At 34.1% G+C, this 21,211-nt stretch overlaps 1 protein-coding gene and 1 pseudogene across 1 annotated transcript; one reads left to right on the plus strand and one right to left on the minus strand.

Moving 5' to 3' along the window:
* Positions 1-9,243: 9,243 nt before the first annotated feature.
* LOC140015762 (uncharacterized) lies at positions 9,244-10,871 on the plus strand (annotated as a pseudogene).
* A 1,916-nt stretch (positions 10,872-12,787) lies between these two features.
* Positions 12,788-13,762, minus strand: LOC140015763 (protein FAR1-RELATED SEQUENCE 5-like). Its single transcript, XM_072068577.1, has one exon. The coding sequence runs from the start codon at positions 13,760-13,762 to the stop codon at positions 12,788-12,790; it is 975 nt and encodes a 324-aa protein (XP_071924678.1).
* Positions 13,763-21,211: the final 7,449 nt, after the last annotated feature.

The raw sequence follows: 21,211 nt of genomic DNA on the forward strand, positions 1-21,211 counted from the left end.
TCTCACATAACAATCACTTTTCATGTGACCTTTTTGACAACAAAAATTACACATAACCAAAGAGTTATCTACATGAACAGGTTTAATAAATCTTACTTGTCTTCTCCTATGGATTGAAAATTCGTTGGAATTAGAATTCAACCTATTCTTTTGAAAACAGACTTGTTTCTTGTGTTTAAGCAACTCATTTAGACCATCCATTCTTCTTTTCAAATCACCTTGTTCCTTTTTGAACAAATCACAAAGTTTTGTTTTTCTATCAAGTTCAAAATGTAAAGCAGTCTCACTCTTTTTGAAGTAATCATTTTCAGCTTTCAACTTTTTATTTTGTTGAAAAAGATTTGCATTATCTCGAAGCAAAAACCCAATTTTCTGTTTTAACCCCTTGTTTCTAGCATAGGACTGTTTCAAACTATCATGTAATTTTATAATGAAAGATTCAATATCATCATCAGTTTCTTCATCACTTTCAACTTGAGAGTTATAAGATGTTATCTCATCATCTCCAATGGTCATTAGTGCCATTTGGGCCAACTCTTCTATTTCTCTTTTTGAATTGCATTCATCCCATGTAATTTTGCAATCTCCTCTTGAACTTCTCTTGTTGAAGATCTTCTTGAAACATTTGATGCGAGGAGTTATATCATTGTCCACTTCCATGTTTTCATTACCCATGAAGGATGGGTTATCCCCCACTTGAGATGCTTTAAAAGCTATGCCTCTCTTATACATTCTTGCATTTTCTTCCTCTTGCACTTTGAATTTCAGCTTTAATTCATAAGAGATTAGGGAATTCACAAGAGATTCAATGGACATAGAATTTAAATCCTTTGCCTCTTCTATAGCATTTATTTTGTTTTCCCATTCTTTTGGCAAGGCATTCAAAATCTTTCTATTTTTCTCACCCAAAGAATATTCTTTTCCAAGCAATTTAAGATCTTGAATAATGTCACAAAATCTAGTACACATCTTATCAACATTTTCAAGAGGATGCATTTTGAAAAATTCATATTGAGAAACAAGCAAAGATTTCTTTTGTTCTTTAATATCTTGGTTACCTTCATGAAATTCACACAATTTATCCCAAATATCTTTAGCTGATTTACAACCTTTAATCCTACTAGATTCATTTACATCTAATGCATTGTACAATATATACATGGCCTTGGCATTCAAAGAAAGGTATCTCTTGTCTTTTTCATTCAATTCTTGTCTAGTCTTTAATCTACTCAAATTAGTGGTAGAGTCAACTATTCTAGCTTCATAAGGACCATCTTCTACCACATACCATAATTCAATATAAACGGATTGTAAGAAAATCATCATTCTTTGTTTCCACATGCTAAAATGAGAACCATTAAACATAGGTGGTCTATCAATAGATTGCCCTTCTAAAAAAGAAACATTTATGGTTGCCATGATCTTTACTCTAAGCGGTTAAGCTTAATCTCTAGGAGACCAAGCTCTGATACCAATTGTAAGACCCGAAGACAACCAATGAGACAATTGATAAGAAAGCACAAGGGCTTGTGAGTAGAAGAGATAAACAAATTAAAGATCATAAACGTAACAATTAGTAAATAAAAAGGAAAGAGTTGCAAACCAATTAACTACCCAACTCCTCTTGAGCTTGTAGATTAATTGAGACAAGCTACTTCAAGTTGATGAATTATAATCACTCTTGTGTACAAAGGAAGGTTCACCTCCTCCTTGTCCCGAACTCCACTCGGTCAAGCCAGGACGTTTTACTATCCCTCAGGACAACCCTCACAGAGCTACACTCATGAAAGATTCACTCACAAATGAAAAGCTTACAATGAATCTCACACCACTAAGACTACAAATCTAGTTTTGGAGACTATTTTCTAGCTAAAATATCTCTTGAGATCTTGTAAACAAAGTGTGCAAAATTTATCTGAAGTATCTGACCAACCACTATTTATATAGAACCAAGAAAGTGCCTCATTAAAGCATCCAACGGATAGAAAGTAGCTGAATAGTCAACTGGCCGTTGGGGACGTCGGACGTACGACAGATTAATCACCGTCCGATCCCATCGTCCGAAAATCAGCCAAGTTGTCGTTCGGACGTCCGATGGTATTTTATCGTCCGAGCTTCTGTGTCCGAACGTCGTCCAGAGAGTTATCAAATCTTCGTGGAATTTTTAGGACGTCCGATGAGATTGATGTGCGTCCGATCCTTCAGGACGTCCGATGCTTCCTTACGAGCGTCCGACAGAGTTTCCTTCTTGATGTTCTTCATCCTTTCGGACGTCCGATCCTGACTATTTGAGCGTCCGACAGCTTCAGCATACTTAGTCCCCTTTCAATTGCACTTGTTCATGGAATCAAACAACTTCAAAACTGAAAGTATATCTTGAAGAAATATTAGTATCATCCATTTGTTTTGTAAACATCAAAAGATAGGGATCAAGATCAACATTCTCCCCCTTTTTGATGATGACAAAACAATTGATGGAAGGAAGAAAAAAGATTGAGCATATGAGCATAGACTCCCCCTCACTCATTGCAACTTATAATTTCAGAATAACTTCCCCTAACACATAGCATCCATTTCTCCCCCTTTTTGTCATCATAAGATGAGAGTAATACCCAACAACCATAATCCAACAATAATAACAGAGAATCCAATATTCAAAACAAAACAGAGAAATGATACCAGAATTCAGCAATACCAACATACCAACATATCATAGAGAGATTAGCAAATCATCGTTAGATCAGAATAGTTCTTTTCTCTCCCTTTTTGACACCATACACATTCAGTAGTATTCAAAAATATCAGCGAAAACACAGATCAAAGTATCGAAAATATCAAAAAAAAATATTGTGAACAAGAATCACTGCAATGATTAACAAAATCTCCTATTTGTTAAAGTTAGCATCATGTCTAACTATCCACATGCATTTCATGCCTCTTCTCATATTCTTTCTCACATAACAATCACTTTTCATGTGACCTTTTTGACAACAAAAATTACACATAACCAAAGAGTTATCTACATGAACAGGTTTAATGAATCTTACTTGTCTTCTCCTATGGATAGAAAATTCGTTGGAATTAGAATTCAACCTATTCTTCTGAAAACAGACTTGTTTCTTGTGTTTAAGCAACTCATTTAGACCATCCATTCTTCTTTTCAAATCACCTTGTTCCTTTTTGAACAAATCACAAAGTTTTGTTTTTCTATCAAGTTCAAAATGTAAAGCAGTCTCACTCATTTTGAAGTAATCATTTTCAGCTTTCAACTTTTTATTTTGTTGAAAAAGATTTGCATTATCTCGAAGCAAAAAACCAATTTTCTGTTTTAACCCCTTGTTTCTAGCATAGGACTGTTTCAAACTATCATGCAATTTTATAATGAAAGATTCAATATCATCATCAGTTTCTTCATCACTTTCAACTTGAGAGTTATAAGATGTTACCTCATCATCTCCAATGGCCATTAGTGCCATTTGGGCCAACTCTTCTTTTTCTCTTTTTGAATTGCATTCATCCCATGTAATTTTGCAATCTCCTCTTGAACTTCTCTTGTTGAAGATCTTCTTGAAACATTTGATGTGAGGAGTTATATCATTGTCCACTTCCATGTTTTCATTGCCCATGAAGGATGGGTTATCCCCCACTTGAGATGCTTTAAAAGCTATGCCTCTCTTATACATTCTTGTATTTTCTTCCTCTTGCACTTTGAATTTCAGCTTTAATTCATAAGAGATTAGGGAATTCACAAGAGATTCAATGGACATAGAATTTAAATCCTTTGCCTCTTCTATAGCATTTATTTTGTTTTCCCATTCTTTTGGCAAGGCATTCAAAATCTTTCTATTTTTCTCACCCAAAGAATATTCTTTTCCAAGCAATTTGTGAATTTTCACCATAACAATGAAAAGAAATCACTCTTACCAGTATTATTAACATGAATTTTTAACTTGTTCCAGGGATTTTGTCATGAACCTTGTTTACATTCTGCTTCCAGCTTTATGATGTTATATTTTGGCAGTGACTATACTAAATTGAACTGCTACCTGCTCGTATCTCTTGATTGGGATGCTGCAAAGTATTAGATACACCTCTTGCATGTTGCATGTTGGAGTATGAAATGGATCTTTGAGCTGAAAAACATTTTGCAGGTGCCTTACCTTGTTGATCATAACACTGGTCAGCAAATTGGTGATTACAAGAGGATTATCCCATACTTGTTTGAGACATATTCTGCTGTCAACGTGTAACGTCAAAGTTAACAATCTATGGGATGAAAAGATGAGGATCAAAGTGGTGCATTGACGATGCTTTTGTAATTTCTGGGGAGCAAAATCGAAGTGCCAGTGGCTACTGAATCTTCATCTGAAGTGCTTCAAGATCATTATTATCATTGCTTTGATCTCACCTTCTCTGTTTCAGTACCCGAAAAAATTCCTGACATAGAACATTAATAAACGGGTACCGAGTGCCTTCAACTACTTGATTGTCATATCATCATCGTATTTTATTTTCTTGGAAAAGCAACATTAATAGTTCTTTTGCTCAAAATGTGATGTATCTGTGACATTTTCTAGTGAAAATATGGTTGGAAACATATTCAGAGAACAAAAAGGTACGTTTTGGATTTGTGAAGAACTAGAATGCTTTATTTCGTATGCGAGAGGCTAAAATTGAACTTCGATAAAAATGTGAGGGACCATAGGTTTTGTTTCCTTATTTTCTTTCGAAGTTAGTTTTCTAGGAAAGGCTGGCGAAACTTTTTGATTAGTCGTTTCAAAAGTGGTAAGGTTTATCTTTGCAATGGCAAAAGAAACTACATTTGAAAGCATAAAATTTCTATTTGCTCAAAATTTCGATATTGTCTTGACTATTATTTCTTAGCTAAGAGCGAGTACCGAACTCAAACTACGTCAAGGGACTCGCTTACATTTTCTGTTTTCAAGATACACAATGGATGCTGCTTCGACAAGTCTAATAGTGGGTGGGTATTTGATTAATTAATAATATAAATATGAAAAATTTAAATTATCTTGTTTTGGTTCAAGGGGAGACTTTAAATTTTACACCCTGGAAAAAAACGAGCTCAAAATGTTGCAGTTTCCTGACTAATGTCCTTACTAGTTAAGTTGAGTCTTGACTTAGAAAGGAAAAAACGTAAGTTTTGGGGACAATTTTTTTAAATTTCATTTACATGACGTAGAATTTGTGTTGAGTTTTATGTGTATCTTGTTTGCGTTTAAACTTTATGTGACTAAACAGATTGAAACAAAACACTAAGGCTTTATTCGTTTGATGGGAAAGTCATACAAGAAAGTGTATGATGGGAGAAGCGAAGTGAAATGAGGCAAAGCAAAAGGAAACTAAATTTCCCGCATGTGTTTGATTAACAAGAAAATGATGAAAGAAAATACAAATTCTTGTGTTTGTTTATCTACAAAGTTACGAAAAAATTAGCTAGTGTGCTCCTTAATTGAAATATTCTATATTGAATTTCTTCTTTCTTTTGGTATTTAAAATATATAAAAATATGTAATAAATATAAAGTTTTGCATATTGAAAGAGTTGTTTACCTCAAATTTAGTCACATTCTTTAATAGTAAGTTGGTATAAAAAGACATAGATATATGTATTATATATATATATATGGGCATGTAATGTGTGTGTGTGTGTATATAATTTGTTTGTGTATGAGTTATTTCACAAATATATAGACATAAAAAAGAGTATAAAGTGTAAAGGGAAAATGATCGGTTTCATCCTTCACATTTTACAAAAATATTCTTTTCGTCTCTTACTTTTAAAACGAAGCAATTTCATCCTTGACATTTAAAAACTGAAGTTCTTACATCCCTGAACCCAAATTTCAATCTAAATCAAACCACCAATCAATCTGATTACAAATTTTGGGGGTGTAATTGGTAGATTACTTGATTACCTCAACTTGATATTCATGTAAAATTTAATGAATCCAAAAATAAAAAATAAAAAATTATAACATAAAAAAGAAAGATTAATCTTTCCTACATTATCATTGTATATACTGACGGTTTTATGTACCGCCATATCATTTCAATTTAAATTTAAACACCAAAATTTATATTTATGATACACATCTAGATTCGCAAGCGGATATACTAACGGTGCATGAAAAGATTTATCCAAAAAAAAACTCTACTATTCCAAGACAAAGAATGGCCTTTTATGTTATAATTTTTATTTTTTTTGTTTAATAAATGTCATGTGAATATGATGAAATTGACCGAGTGATCTATCAATTCTATTTTCGAAATTTATTACTGGGTTATTGAATGGTTTGATTCAGATTGAAAATTAGGTTCAGGGATGTAATAACTTTAATTTTTAAATGCCAGGGACGAATTTGCTTCATTATAAAAGTGAGGGATGAAAAGAATATTTTTGCGAAATGTGAAGGATGAAACAGGTCATTTTCCCAAGTGTAAAAGAAAAAACAAAATATCATATAAATCCAACAAATTACTTATTTATTAATGGAATAAAATAAGAATAAAATTTCATTTTCGATAGTAGTGATGGAATATGTGTTCCATCCATTGCGCCTACAGCATTATATGAATTTCATAAATGGGTTAGTTACTAGGTCCCTAATTGCATTAAATGTGCAAAGACCACTCCACTCTTTGGTAAATATCAATAGTAATATTTCGGAAATTAATTATGAATAAGGGTGAAAATTTTATTATCATAAATCACTGGACGAATCTCCAATCCATGTAAATCTTTGGATGGACTTGGTTTTGGCATCTAGGACATATAAGATATTTTTCAAACTCACAAAAACCCGTAGGATTTCATGAATGTTCTTGCATATAGGGTCCGTTTGTTTCAGGTGAAAATGTTTTCCAGGAAAATATTTTCCTAATTTTCTGTGTTTAGTTGCACAAAAGTTACTGAAAACATTTTTCTATGTAAAATATTTTCACTCATCTTATGGAAAACAACTTCCCTTCTAAACTTATTGAAATTATTTTCCGAAATGCATGCATCCCGCCTGTAGTATGTTCCAAACTTACTAAAAACATCTTGTAGTATGTTCTTTTTTTTTTAGTGTAAACAGGAGGATTCGAACCCAAGACGTCTTCCTTACACTCCCTCCTCCGTACCACCCAACCCAACCCAACCCTCCCCCTAGTATATTCAAAAAAAAAAAAAACCTCATCCTTCTCATCCTATACTAGTAATTAATTATATATAAAAGGGACATTCTTTTCTAGAGAAACTTTCAGCAGTGAGAGTGCAAGATATATGTCACAATAAGCATTGCATGTGATTGATATTTGACACTAAATGACCAGCAATTTGTTTATTGCTTAAGGAGATATTTTTTATTCATATATACATTTCTCCAAGATTTTTTAAAATTAAACAATGAGATAAATTTTCTTATTTTGCCTGGAAAGAAGTATGTAGTTATAATGTGTAGAAAGTAAAGATAAAGATAAAAGTGAAAATATTTCAAAAGTTAAACAAACACCAGAAAAATGAAGTAAGAAAATATTTTCAATAAACTAACCAAACACTTGAAAATGATGAAAGGGAAATGATTTTCATGGAAAATTACTTTCACGGAAAATATTTTCCCAAGGAAAACATTTTACTTTCAACCAAACAGACCCATAGTCTTGGGGGAATGCTGAAACCATTCAACTAGGCAACGCATTTGATATATATGACTTAACATCACTGAGGTCATGGACACGGTCTCTTCTATTTGGACTCTTTTTTGGGGTGTTGTGAGACATATCCTCCACTTATTAGAATTTCGCAGAAGCGAATGAAAGAGAGCAAATGAAAGAGTTCGCCGTGACTCTACAGTTCTCAAGTACCCTCGTTGGATGACCATGAGTTACTTCTTGTGCATAATCTCATCCCCGTAACATGCTATTTCTATATGGTAGTGGCAATATATAATCCATTGCCCATTCAACAACAGGGTTGAGCAATACAATATTTGCCCACTGTGTTAGTTGCCCATCCTCCTCCTCCTCGTCATCATTTTTAATGATGTTCCATGTATTCGAGATACCAGCCACGTTTATGCTTCCACAATCTAGGGAACCTACACCATTACTTTAATCATCGACTTCAGAGTACCCTCTAGAGGCACAAGATTCATTGCTTTAACATCTATCCAAATTTCGTAAGACAAATGGCATTGAAAAGAGAGTTGGTTATGACGAATTTACCTCCAAAGGGATATTGTTACACGTGCTTAGAAAAGCCTCCATCATCAACCTTCAATTCACTTGATAGATGCCTGACTCCTTCCTATAACAAGGGTTACGATTTATAAGCAATTGATGCATATTACCATTGTTAAAGGCTGCAACATAACAGCAGAGTTGCTTGGATTTTAGTATGCCTACATTGTGCTTTATTTGTCCATTATCCATGAGTGGATGCAACTAGGACCAGAAATTGGGGAGCAAAGACTATCAAATTTATTTCTCCAGGCACAAATGTTATGTGCATTTTCAGGGAATGATGTACCAATCAAATCAAAGGCCTTACATTTTTGCATGCATTAGACTGTGCAATAGTTTGGCATTCCTATTTTGCCGACATCAATTGCTCCCACCTATATCTTAAATTGATACATCTCAAATATTACCAAACTCAGCTACTGTTACTAGCACTTTACCACATCACAGACTTTTCAATTCCAATAGTCAGGCTTATTTTAAAAATCAATTTGGTTTGTGAAAAATTTTTTAACAAGTTTCTTCTCAAAAACAAAAAAAAACAAAAAACAAAAAACCTTTCATGGTTGGTTGGTGGAAAATTTTTTTAATGAGTTTCTGCTTAAACGAAAATCATTTCCTATACATTTATGTGTGTGTGCGCGCATGCTCATGCACCCCCAACAATATATTCTACTAATTATCAAGTAATATATTGGTAATAAATAATAAAATGTCATATTGCAAGTTGCAAGAGACGCTTCTTTTTACAAACCAAACTAGGAATATAGAGAAAAGTGCACAAGGGCGTCCACTTTGCATCAAAGTACACATGACAATCACAAAATGGTGTCCAACTGCCGAATGCCTACGAAAGATGTACATATTAGTGCTACATTGGAAAATGTCTTACCACTTGTAGGCTCCCACGGAGTGATCACGAAGGATGCACATGTAGACTACAATACTTCAAATGCCCGGGATGTAGCTAGTCTTTTGGGAGTTTGAGGTCCATAATAGTATGAGCCCAATAGTCCTAAAAGCTTTTGTCAAATTGAAGGAATACTTGACACCACCTTTCACTCTTTTCTATCTCTTTCATGCATACAATGCCAGAGTTCTATGGGATTTTGTTTCAACAAGTAGTGTCCATATACCTTTAAGGTAGCAACACACCATTCGTTACATCTTTGATTTTCTTTAAGCTTCATCTGTGACAACTTATTGATGTTGGTAGCTGCATCTCTTAGGGCATCCCCGATTTTTTCAAACGGGATCCACTATCCATTATGTCTGTCCACTTTCCTGTCCAATGCAAAATTATGTAGTTCCACTTACTAACACTGCTAACTTACTAACACTGCTGATGTGGCACTTGACTTAACTTCAGATGTTTGGCTGCCATACGCTTCTTCTTCTTCTTCTTCTTCTTTGTTTTGTTTTTCCCAGAAACACCATTTAATTTAGATTACTACAACGACAGTTTCCTACTTTCATTTCTGGCAATCCATTATCAATTGCATCAACTGAAAGAAAGACTAGCATGTCTCTATGGAAAATCATGCTTTGGTCTATATATTTTTTCTGTAGCATATATCCAATTCATTTGCAATTATATGGTTATGTGCTTGGATTCATACTTTGGGTCAATTTCAATATTTTATGGAAAAGAATCCAATGTTCATGCAAAAGAATTCTAAGCATTGGTGGACTCCAATGTAAAACAGGTATGTGGTAATTATTTTTTTAAGCCTTATCCCAGCCCTTGTAAAAGTTGTCTCACCATCTGTTTAATATTGTCTCTAAGAAATTCTCATAACTTGCCTTATTCATTTTCCATGAAGTTGTGTCTTTTTCTCTTATCCTTGTTATCTATTATTTTTTCTAGAATTTGTCCGGTTAAACACAAGTGAAATAAAGAGTGAAGTTTTGTAAAGTTGTTATAACCTAATTTATTACATATACTCTAATTTTTTAGTTGCATGATTATGTTTTCTGTTAGATAGTACATTAATAATTCTTTTTGACTAAAATGTGCTTCAATATTACTATATTTTGGTTACTGTTGCTTAAAAGTTTACTTTCTGGTTTCATGGAATGAATTACTAATCATTGTACTTCTGTTTTGTTGGCTATTAGATCTCTACCTTCAGATTTTACCACCGGTAATAAAAAGGATGGGTGAGAACCTTCTCTAGTGAATGAGAAAAGTCAGGAAGAGAGTGCAAGGAGTGGATGATAATAGTCTATGATCTCTCAAGCTCAGCTGTTGCAGCTGCCTCAATGATCGCTCCCTTTGTTCTGTCCCCCAATTCTGATCGAGTTCTCAATCAAGTCCCAGGGCTTGGCTCATCCTCCAGCCTAATGAAAAAGGGCAGACATTTTTGCATTGACAATGTAAGGAAAGATTCAGTTCTGAGTTTACAGTTGCCTGTTTGAGGATTTGTCATAGGATCAAGTGTAGAAGCTGAAGGGAAAGTGAGCAAATCAATAGTTCAAGTAGGGGTGCAACATGTAACCCGCATGGCCGATGCAACCTTGTTTTTTACACTTTCATCTGCCAAAGACCTCAGTATGGATGCTTGTCGCCTTTTTTCACATAAGCTCAAGAAAGAGCTTTGCCCAGATGATCAAGACTCACTCTCATAAGAACTTTCCTAACACCAAATTCAATTCTTTTTTCTTTTGATGCAGATGATAACCTTCGGTTTTTGCTAGACCTCGGTTTGAGCATGGAAGGTGCCTCTTTTTCAATAAAACCAAAAGACTATTTTTCTTACTCAATCCTCACATTTTTGGAGAAAAACGATACCACTTTGCTCTTCATTCTGCGAGACTCTGATTATGTCAAACCAATCTTGCTCACTTTTTAGTGATATTAACTCCCTTCAAAAATTAACTATATCTTTGTTTATTTTGACGGTTTGGTCCACTTAATCTTGTATATTTATAGTACCTGAGGGTTGTCTCTCATTACAGAACTAAGTATTGTGTGCGTTGCGGATTGAAATTGTAAAAGAATGAGTTAAATGTTTGATACAATAATCATATTTATTGATTCTGTACAGCTTATTATAACCTAATTATTTGCAGTTTTCTTTCTCTCCCTCCCTTCACTATTCTTGATTTCTTTCAATTATTGTCTCATCAATTTATATCTTGTACATCTTTTGAAACATTGAGATATCTACTAAGTTGATAGCATTCCCTGAATATTGTTAGGATTTTGACAATGTATTGCCAGTTCACTAGAAGTGTCATGAAATTTTTTTCAACAACCTATAATGAAATGATAAAAATATATAAATTTAAACTTAAAACAAAGCATTAAAGATTTCAAATACAAAAGAATATTTAAAAAAAAGATGAGACCTTAGTATTTGATGATAATGGTGGTCCTGAGGTTGTAACTTTTGCTCCACCTTGACTTTTATTTGTTGATTTCCTCTTCTTTGAGACCTTTTCTAAACTACTTCTCAACCTTTTACTAGAAGTAGTGTTTGTCTTAGCTTTGATCCATTTGATTTTGCTACCACTTTCTTCACCAATAGATTCCTCAGATTGGCTCACGGGATTAGTAGTTGCACTTGATTTTTGAGAGGCCACTTCATCTTGTAATTTTGCATCCACCACTTCAAGCATTTTAAGAAGACTATCTTTTGCAATTTTGTATGTTTCCTTTGTTTCTGCTGCTCGTGTAGTTAATTGAACATATATTCTGAGCAATTCTCTATACCACATGCTTGAGATCTAAATTGTTGGCGTCAATAGTAGAATTTTCATCTCCAAAAAATCCAGTTTCTGCTTTGCGTGTCCATCTCTTTAATATGTATTCACTTGGAATCTTGATAATATTTCTCATCGTAAAAACTTTCAAAATATGAGAACAAAAAATTCCAGTAAATTGAAATTTTCTAGAACTACAATCAAACTTGTCATTTAACAAGTCATGAAGAACAGTATGATAGTAACTTTTTCCAAAAAGGGTTATCTCATACTTTCTCACAGATTCAACTTCACCACAATCATGAAATTTAGCATCTAAAGACTTGCACCATTCAGTTTGAAAATACTTGAAAGTTTCAGGCGTGTAGATATTTGTTGCATGTTTCAAGAGCTGACAAGGATACTGTAATGCTAAAAAGCTTATATTTGCCCTAAAATTAGCTTTTAACTCTTCATAATGGCGATCTTCAAGTAGCCTCTAAAAATGATTAAAAAACTCAAGAAAATTGTGTTTATAATTCACATACCTTTTGAGGACACTGTTCATACTCTTCACTTCTTTGAGTTGTCGTCATGTCTGCACAAAAAAATTGGTGCCCATATATTAATGCCCACTTCTCCTTTATTCCGAATAATCGTTTCAACCAGTCATTATTTTGAAGATTGTATTTTTCTGACATTCTGTTCCATTCTATGACAAAATCTTCTTCTTCCTCGAAATCATATATGCATGTACTAAAATCATGAGTAAAACTTTTAAATTCAATAAAAATACTACTCAAATGAATGGCAGCATTCTGATAAATATGCCAAATACAAAGATGGTGATGCGTGTTAGGTCATTTAGAAGCTAATGCCTTAGCCATTGCTACATCTTGGTCTGTGAGAATTGTCATAGGCTTTTTCCCAGACATAGCTTTAGTAGAAGTATCAAATAACCACTCAAAAGTCATTGAAGTTTCGTCACATAACAATGCAACACCAAAAATAGTAGTTTGCTTATGATGGTTCACACCCACAAATAATACAATTGGTCGGCCTTCTTTATTTTTCCTGTAAGTTGTGTCAAAGCAGATGACATCTCCAAAATTTGCATAATCTACTTTCATCTTTTCATCGGACCAAAATATGTTAGTTATTAGATCATTTTCATCAACCTGTATCGCATACAAAAAATTAGGGTCCTCAAATTGCATTTTTTGTAAATACTTACGAACCCCTCCTGTACCCCCTATCTTCACATCTCTTGTACTCTTAGAACACAAATAATTTTTATAATCTTCAGCAATAAAACCTACATTCTCTCGTCCACCAGCTTGCCTAGCCATAAGCTCATGAGCTACTTTTGGTGCAATCTCGACATAATGCGCCATTTCAATGTCAGTAGCTAAGTTAGAAGTAATACTCCTGTGGTTTCTATGCAGATGACTTTTATTTGGACTTGAAAGGTAATGATTATGCACTGCCACAATTTCAATCACACAGAACTTGCCAATTTGGCGACTATTAACTTTCATTCGTGCCAAACAATCACATCTTGTTTCTGGGCGAGGGGTTTTCACGCTACCATCTCGTTTATCTTTTTCCCGTTTTACTTCAGCTCTGCAACAAAATGTCCTAGCAATCAATTTGCCATAAATGTCTTGGTGGCTTTTACTTTTTCTAATACCAAATCCAACTAGTTTGGCATATGCCAAATAGTATTGCCAAGCCTGATCTTTAATTTCAAACTCCATGCCTGTATGTGGAATCGTTTCATTAGGGATAGATGAGTGGATTTTATTCAAGTCCTTAACAGAGTTGAGCCTAGTCATCTCCTCAATGTCATGTTTGTTGCTTTCATTAACAATGTCAAAGTCCTCCTCTTGCTCTTTGACTTCTTCAAAGTGTAATTGACGGCAAGGTAAATGTTTGCTTCCTATATAACTTGAGTTTAAAGCCTAATATATATAACAATTTATTTTTTTCTTAATATTCAAAAGTGCAAGAAAAATTTACATATCATCTAGGCAATAGTAGGTTTATGGTCCAACTCAAGTAATTAAATGTTCTTTAAGAACCATATTGAACCATTAGATGCGCTAAAATTTCCAAGCTATATATCTAATGTCAAAAAAATGTTTAATGAATTTTCTCCGATCCTAAATTTGATAGATTATAATGGCTAGTATCTTATGCATGAAAATCCATTTTTAGAAGTTAGAACCCAAAGATGTAAATTAAGTATTCACTAACATGCATGACACCATTTGATATTTAGAACAAGTACCAACATCCTTTATTTAGATTCTAGTACCACTATTAACAAAAACCATGCATTATAACTTCCAACAAAATTGTGCGCTGCTTTTCTGAACATAATCATAAAAGAAATGTTCAATCCCAAGACCAAATAAAGACAATTGATATATTATCAAATCCCAGTTTATAGCCCATAATATAACAATTAGTTTGACAAGTCAAGTTGAATATGAGCATTTGTTCAAGCGCTTATTATAAACAATAAAAAGAAAAATATTTAAGGGACAAAGCAATTGTATAGATGAACATTATTTTTTCTTACCATCGGCAAAAGAAGTCGCAAATCTTCTTGACACTCAAGTCTCTACCTTAATAATAAGGTTCCCAAAATTGTTTGCTTTCACTTACACCAAAAAGAAAAAAGAATTGTTTTGTTGAAGAACTTCCTTCATCTTCTAGGCAGAAAACAGTAGCAATAGGTTTTGGAAATTGCAACGGTAGCAATACTGTTTTAGGAATTGTAACTAAGTTGTGTAAACAGAGGAAACAAAAAAAAATGAAAAAAAAAAAGCATAAGGCAGCCAAACATCTGAAGTTTTGTTATGTGCCACATCAGCAATATTAGTAAGTGGAACTACGTAGTTTTGCATTGAACAAGAAAATGGACAAACATAATGGATAGAGGATCCCGTTTGCGATTTTTTATAGTGCTCCTGGACCCATCTTTTGAAAAAGTCCCCAAACTCGAAGCCAATCTCTTACTAGGTTTGATTTGAACAAATTTTACTTCAACGCCACGTATAATAATATGCACATTTTCCCCCTAATAGTCAGGGCTGGTTCCAACTGTTTTTGCCTTGCCCCTATGGCTTGATGTAGCAAATGCCTTTGACATGCCTGCTCTTTTCATGCTCATAATAGTAGCTCCAAAAAATTCTCCTACTCCTAATAGTAGGTTAATTATTTGCCTTGTATCTTAGGAACAAAAAAGTGAGTTAAACTTCAAAAAACTTTTGACTGACTTAGATGGTAACAGCTATTAATAGTATTTACAAATAAAGTTATGAGAAAGCATTCAATAGTCTGCTTAAAGCCAGCCATGAAATACAGAATGGACATGAAAAATGTGGGATATAAAACATGTGCTACAATGCCATATAATGTACTACAGGATTCCAATTGACTGAATTAGTGGTAATATCTCCATTTCTAAGTTCAAAAGTAATTAACGAAGAGAGTGGCATAGAATATGTTGTTCAAGAAAGGGAATTGTCTATTCTTGTGAATCAAAATATGTCAGTCAAGAGTGCTTACAAGTCTAAGATATGGTCTTCTCTTCCTTTGTCAGTGACTACGTTGCTAGCTTTATTTCATTTTCTCACATTAAAACTTGACTTCCAGCTACGGGAAATCGAACTTATTGGATCAAAATCTGGATTTGATTCGAATTGTTATGGTTCTATTCAAGCTAGAATAACGGCTAATTTCTCAGAATATATCCAAAAAAAAAATCCGTCAAATGTGTGTCTGACAAGGGATTGGTACAAAACTATACTTGCCGTGCTGACTGGGCACGGCAGGAAACATTTATTTTTTTAATCGCTGTTACCTGCAGCGCCTGCAATTTTTTTAAAAAAAAGTCAACCGCAGCCCTGCACGGTAGCTGACTGTGCACGGTAGCGGCCGACAATTACAAAAATTGTCAATCGCAGCCGTGCATAGTCAGCACTGTAGCGACAAGAGATTCCTTCTTATGCCCCCTTGCGTTTTAATTGATTAGGGGAAGCCCTACTCTTTAAAGCTGCCCCGTTAAGGAGATAAACTGACCATCAACCCTTTGAGAAATATGCCTTTACTTACACTTGCCATATTATCTTATTCGGAGGGCTATCGGCATTCGGCGAGCGAAAAAAAAATTTATAGGATGGGCACACATTCACGCATATATATAGGCACTCCATGTATTTGCTGATAATGCAGTTGAATATAAGTTGTAGACCGCGTGATTTTGTGGCTTTGCAAGTTTCCATCAAAAAATGATTAATTTTTGTTTTTGAAATAGACAACAAAACTAACGCTAGTTTTTATTTGGTTTTATCTCTAAATTAGTAAACCATTATCAAATTGCTCTTTTTTTTTTCCTTTCTTTTATTTTGGATATACTTAAACTAACTAATATACATATTTTTAAAAAGACTCTCACTTAGGGGTTAGTTTCCTAGAATATAGTCAGAAAAAAAATGTCAACTGTGCACAGCTCTGATATAACCCCCGTGTAAAACTATATCTACATTATTATGATTTTTATCTATAACATGCTATGGATTAATTTGTTAAAAGAAAATTTATAAAAGCTTGTTTTAAGAGTTAAATTATTAAAAAATAACATTTTAAAAGTTAAATATCTTACATTAGTAAGCATGTTTTATTGAATATATTTTACAAACATTTATTTTTTCAAAAAAATTATATTTTTGTGAACATTTGCCTTAATCATCTGTTTATTTTATGTACATTACATTGTTATAGAATATCCCCTTTTGATTAAGCACTAGATATGAGAGGATCTTGAAGGTTTAAAATCAACAGATAGGGGGTTTAAATCTTACAAAAAAATAATACGACATTGCGATTTTTATTCATTTTTGTTTGGTACGAAGCGAAAGGAATGTCATTTATTATTACATTAGATATCAATGGATGCAAAATAAGAAATCTATCTTGATTTTTTCTTTAAAATTCTAACTAAAACAGTAGAATATAAATCTGCCTTGATTAGCGCTTTAGAATTTTTTTTGTTTGATAGGTTGCAATTTTATCATTTATTTTATAATTAATTTCCCCTATTACCTGACCTGATGTGAATTAATTGCTAGATTCTACTCACTTTTGATATTTTGCATTTATTTCAGGGAGTAGAACGAAAATATAATAACAGGTGCTAATTTAGCAAGAAAAGAGTTCAGATGATAGAGTTTGTCCTAGGGACATTTTTGGAACAACAAAACGTGAGCCCTTGTTGGGTAAATTGGGCCGAAATCTTCATTTTTCCGCACAGGAACCGCCGCAAGGAGCACTACTTTATATAGGAAAATTGCGCAGGAAAAAAGGGGTCTTCTTCTTCCTCTCCGGAAGGAGGCCGCCGCACAAGGCAAAAGCAATAGAGAGGACGGACAACTGGATTGTTTCTTTAGCTTTGACTTTTCTTTTGGTTCTGGAGTAGTTTTTCCTTCTTCATTTAAGGCCTGGTGCAACCCAATGAGTACAAATAATTTCACAATGATGCACAAAGATATATCAAATTTAAGCACAATAAAGAAAACTTAATTAAAGAGAAAAGATAAGAAATGCAAACCAAATATCAATCCAATAGCCTCTTCAATAGATGGCGATGCTAACCAAGATGTACAAGTGAAGGCTCACTCCTTCCTCACCCCAAACACACTTTGGTTGAGCCAAGGAGTTTTACAACAATTCTAGTTAACCCTCAACAACCTACACTTGAAAGATCACTCACCCAATTAAGAACTATTTTATACAAATGAGGCAACCTTCACCAAGGTTTTACCACTTCAAGTGATAGGTACACCTTCACCAAGGTTTTACTCCTCCTAGAGAGTAACCTTCACTTGAGCAACCTCACAACCCAACTTCCCCAACCCCTTATACAACCAACAAAGAATCTTTCTACTCAAAAATCTCACTTGTAAGCTTGTATATTGTGTTGGCAAAAGTCCCTTGTCTTCTTGTGCTTTGGGGTGTTTATAGAAGGTGAGAAATGGCTCCAAAAGGCTCTCCAACGGTCAAATATTAAATGCTGTCAAAACTAGCCGTTGGCCTGTCGGACGTCCGAACCACCTGTCGGACGTCCGAACCCTGCGTCCGAACGTCGTCAGAGAGTCATCAAATCTTTACGAAATTTCTCGGACGTCCGATGCGATCGATGTGCGTCCGAGGCGTGCGTCGAATCCTTCCGGACGTCCGATGCTTCCTCACGAGCGTCCGACAGAGTTTCCTTCTTGATGTTCTTCATCCTTTCGGACGTCCAATAGCTTCCTTTCAGACGTCCGACATGAGTGCCCTGTTTTTGCTTCTTCTTTTGTGCCACAAGAATCTGTTCTAACAAATTGCTCACATAAAAATATTAGCCCAAATCTACATTTTGGTTTGTTAATCATCAAAACCAAGGATTAATCGACCAAGGTCAACAATCTCCCCCTTTTTGATGATGACAAACAAAATGAAGATTTCTTTTATCAAATAAGTTCAAATAAAGCTCCCCCTTCGAAAGTGCCAACATACAAAGAAATTTCAATAAATCCTACTCCCCCTTTTGACATCAATCAAAAAAAAAAAAAAACAAACTCCCCCTTTATTTTTCAAATCAAGACCATATTGAATATCAAAATTTTCAAATGTACTTACAACCATTTAGCACTTCTTGGATCAAATCTTCATGATGTACCTAAATATGAGAAATTTCATTTGGTACCCTTTCTTTATAGGGTCCTTGGGAGTTAATACAACATGATCTAGCAATCCACATGGATTTCATGCCTTTTCTCATATTTTTCTTTACATAGCAATCATTTTGCATATGTCCAAATTTGCAACAAAAGTGACACATGATAGAAGTATTTTGCACATAGCTGGATTTAATGCAACTAATTTTCTTACTTCTTATCATAGCAAACTTATTTGTGCCTTGAAAAGATTTGCTTTCTTTTGTTTGAGAAAACTTTTGTTTTTCATTTTGGAGAAACTCGTTCAAGTCATTAATTCTTTTCTTTAACAAATTTTGTTCCTCCAACATTTTTTCATAAAACTTTGTTTTCTCTTCCAACTTCCTTTTCAAATTATTTTTGCAATCAAAAACACTTTTTTGATTTTTTAAATCATCATTTTCCATTCTCAAACATTTGTTTTCTTGAAAAAGTTTGGAGTTTTCTTCCAACAAATCATTTATTTTTGTTTTCAAATCTTTATTTTTAGCATAAGATTTTCTCAAACTTTTATGCATTTTAATCATAAGAATTTTCACATCATCATCTTCATTATCTTCATCACAAGAAGAGTGATAAGAACTTACCTCATCTTCTCCAACGGCCATTAGTGCCATTTGGGCCAACTCTTCTTTTTCTCTTTTTGAATTGCATTCATCCCATGTAATTTTGCAATCTCCTCTTGAACATCTCTTGTTGAAGATCTTCTTGAAACTTTTGATGTGAGGAGTTATATCATTGTCCACTTTCATGATTTCATTACCTATGAAGGATGGGTTATCCCCCACTTGAGATGCTTTAAAAGCTATGCCTCTCTTATACATTCTTGCATTTTCTTTCTCTTGCACTTTGAATTTCAGCTTTAACTCATAAGAGGTTAGAGAATTCACAAGAGATTCAATGGACATAGAATTTAAATCCTTTGCCTCTTCTATAGCATTTATTTTGTTTTCCCATTCTTTTGGTAAGGCATTCAAAATCTTTCTATTTTTCTCACTCAAAGAATATTCTTTTCCAAACAATTTAAGATCTTGAATAATGTCACAAAATCTACTACACATCTTATCAACATTTTCAAGAGGATGCATTTTGAAAAATTCATATTGAGAAACAAGCAAAGATTTCTTTTGTTCTTTAATATCTTGGTTACCTTCATAAAATACACACAATTTATCCCAAATATCTTTAGCTGATTTACAACCTTTAATCCTACTAGATTCATTTACATCTAATGCATTGTACAATATACACATGGCCTTGGCATTCAAAGAAAGGTATCTCTTGTCTTTTTCATTCAATTCTTGTCTAGTCTTTAATCTACTCAAATTGGTGGTAGAGTCAAATATTCTAACTTCATAAGGACCATCTTCTACCACATACCACAATTCAATATAAACGGATTGTAAGAAAATCATCATTCTTTATTTTCACATGCTAAAATAAGAACCATTAAACATAGGTGGTCTATCAATAGATTGCCCTTCTAAAAAAGAAACTTTTATGGTTGACATGATCTTTACTCTAAGCGGTTAAGCTTGATCAAAAGAGACCAAACTCTGATACCAATTGTAAGACCTGGTGCAACCCAATGAGTACAAACAATTTCACAATGATGCACAAAGATATATCAAATTTAAGCACAATAAAGAAAACTTAATTAAAGAGAAAAGATAAGAAATGCAAACCAAATATCAATCCAATAGCCTCTTCAATAGATGGCGATGCTAACCAAGATGTACAAGTGAAGGCTCACTCCTTCCTCACCCCAAACACACTTTGGTTGAGCCAAGGAGTTTTACAACAATTCTAGTTAACCCTCAACAACCTACACTTGAAAGATCACTCACCCAATTAAGAACTATTTTATACAAATGAGGCAACCTTCACCAAGGTTTTACCACTTCAAGTGATAGGTACACCTTCACCAAGGTTTTACTCCTCCTAGAGAGTAACCTTCACTTGAGCAACCTCACAACCCAACTTCCCCAACCCCTTATACAACCAACAAAGAATCTTTCTACTCAAAAATCTCACTTGTAAGCTTGTATATTGTGTTGGCAAAAGTCCCTTGTCTTCTTGTGCTTTGGGGTGTTTATAGAAGGTGAGAAATGGCTCCAAAAGGCTCTCCAACGGTCAAATATTAAATGCTGTCAAAACTAGCCGTTGGCCTGTCGGACGTCCGAACCACCTGTCGGACGTCCGAACCCTGCGTCCGAACGTCGTCAGAGAGTCATCAAATCTTTACGAAATTTCTCGGACGTCCGATGCGATCGATGTGCGTCCGAGGCGTGCGTCGAATCCTTCCGGACGTCCGATGCTTCCTCACGAGCGTCCGACAGAGTTTCCTTCTTGATGTTCTTCATCCTTTCGGACGTCCAATAGCTTCCTTTCAGACGTCCGACATGAGTGCCCTGTTTTTGCTTCTTCTTTTGTGCCACAAGAATCTGTTCTAACAAATTGCTCACATAAAAATATTAGCCCAAATCTACATTTTGGTTTGTTAATCATCAAAACCAAGGA

The sequence above is a fragment of the Coffea arabica genome, chromosome 10c (assembly GCF_036785885.1).
Source record: "Coffea arabica cultivar ET-39 chromosome 10c, Coffea Arabica ET-39 HiFi, whole genome shotgun sequence".
NCBI lineage: Eukaryota > Viridiplantae > Streptophyta > Magnoliopsida > Gentianales > Rubiaceae > Coffea > Coffea arabica.

Bases quoted from the DNA above. Each gene is read 5' to 3' on its own strand.
- LOC140015763 (XM_072068577.1), bottom strand. From the start codon at position 13,762: ATGACTAGGCTCAACTCTGTTAAGGACTTGAATAAAATCCACTCATCT.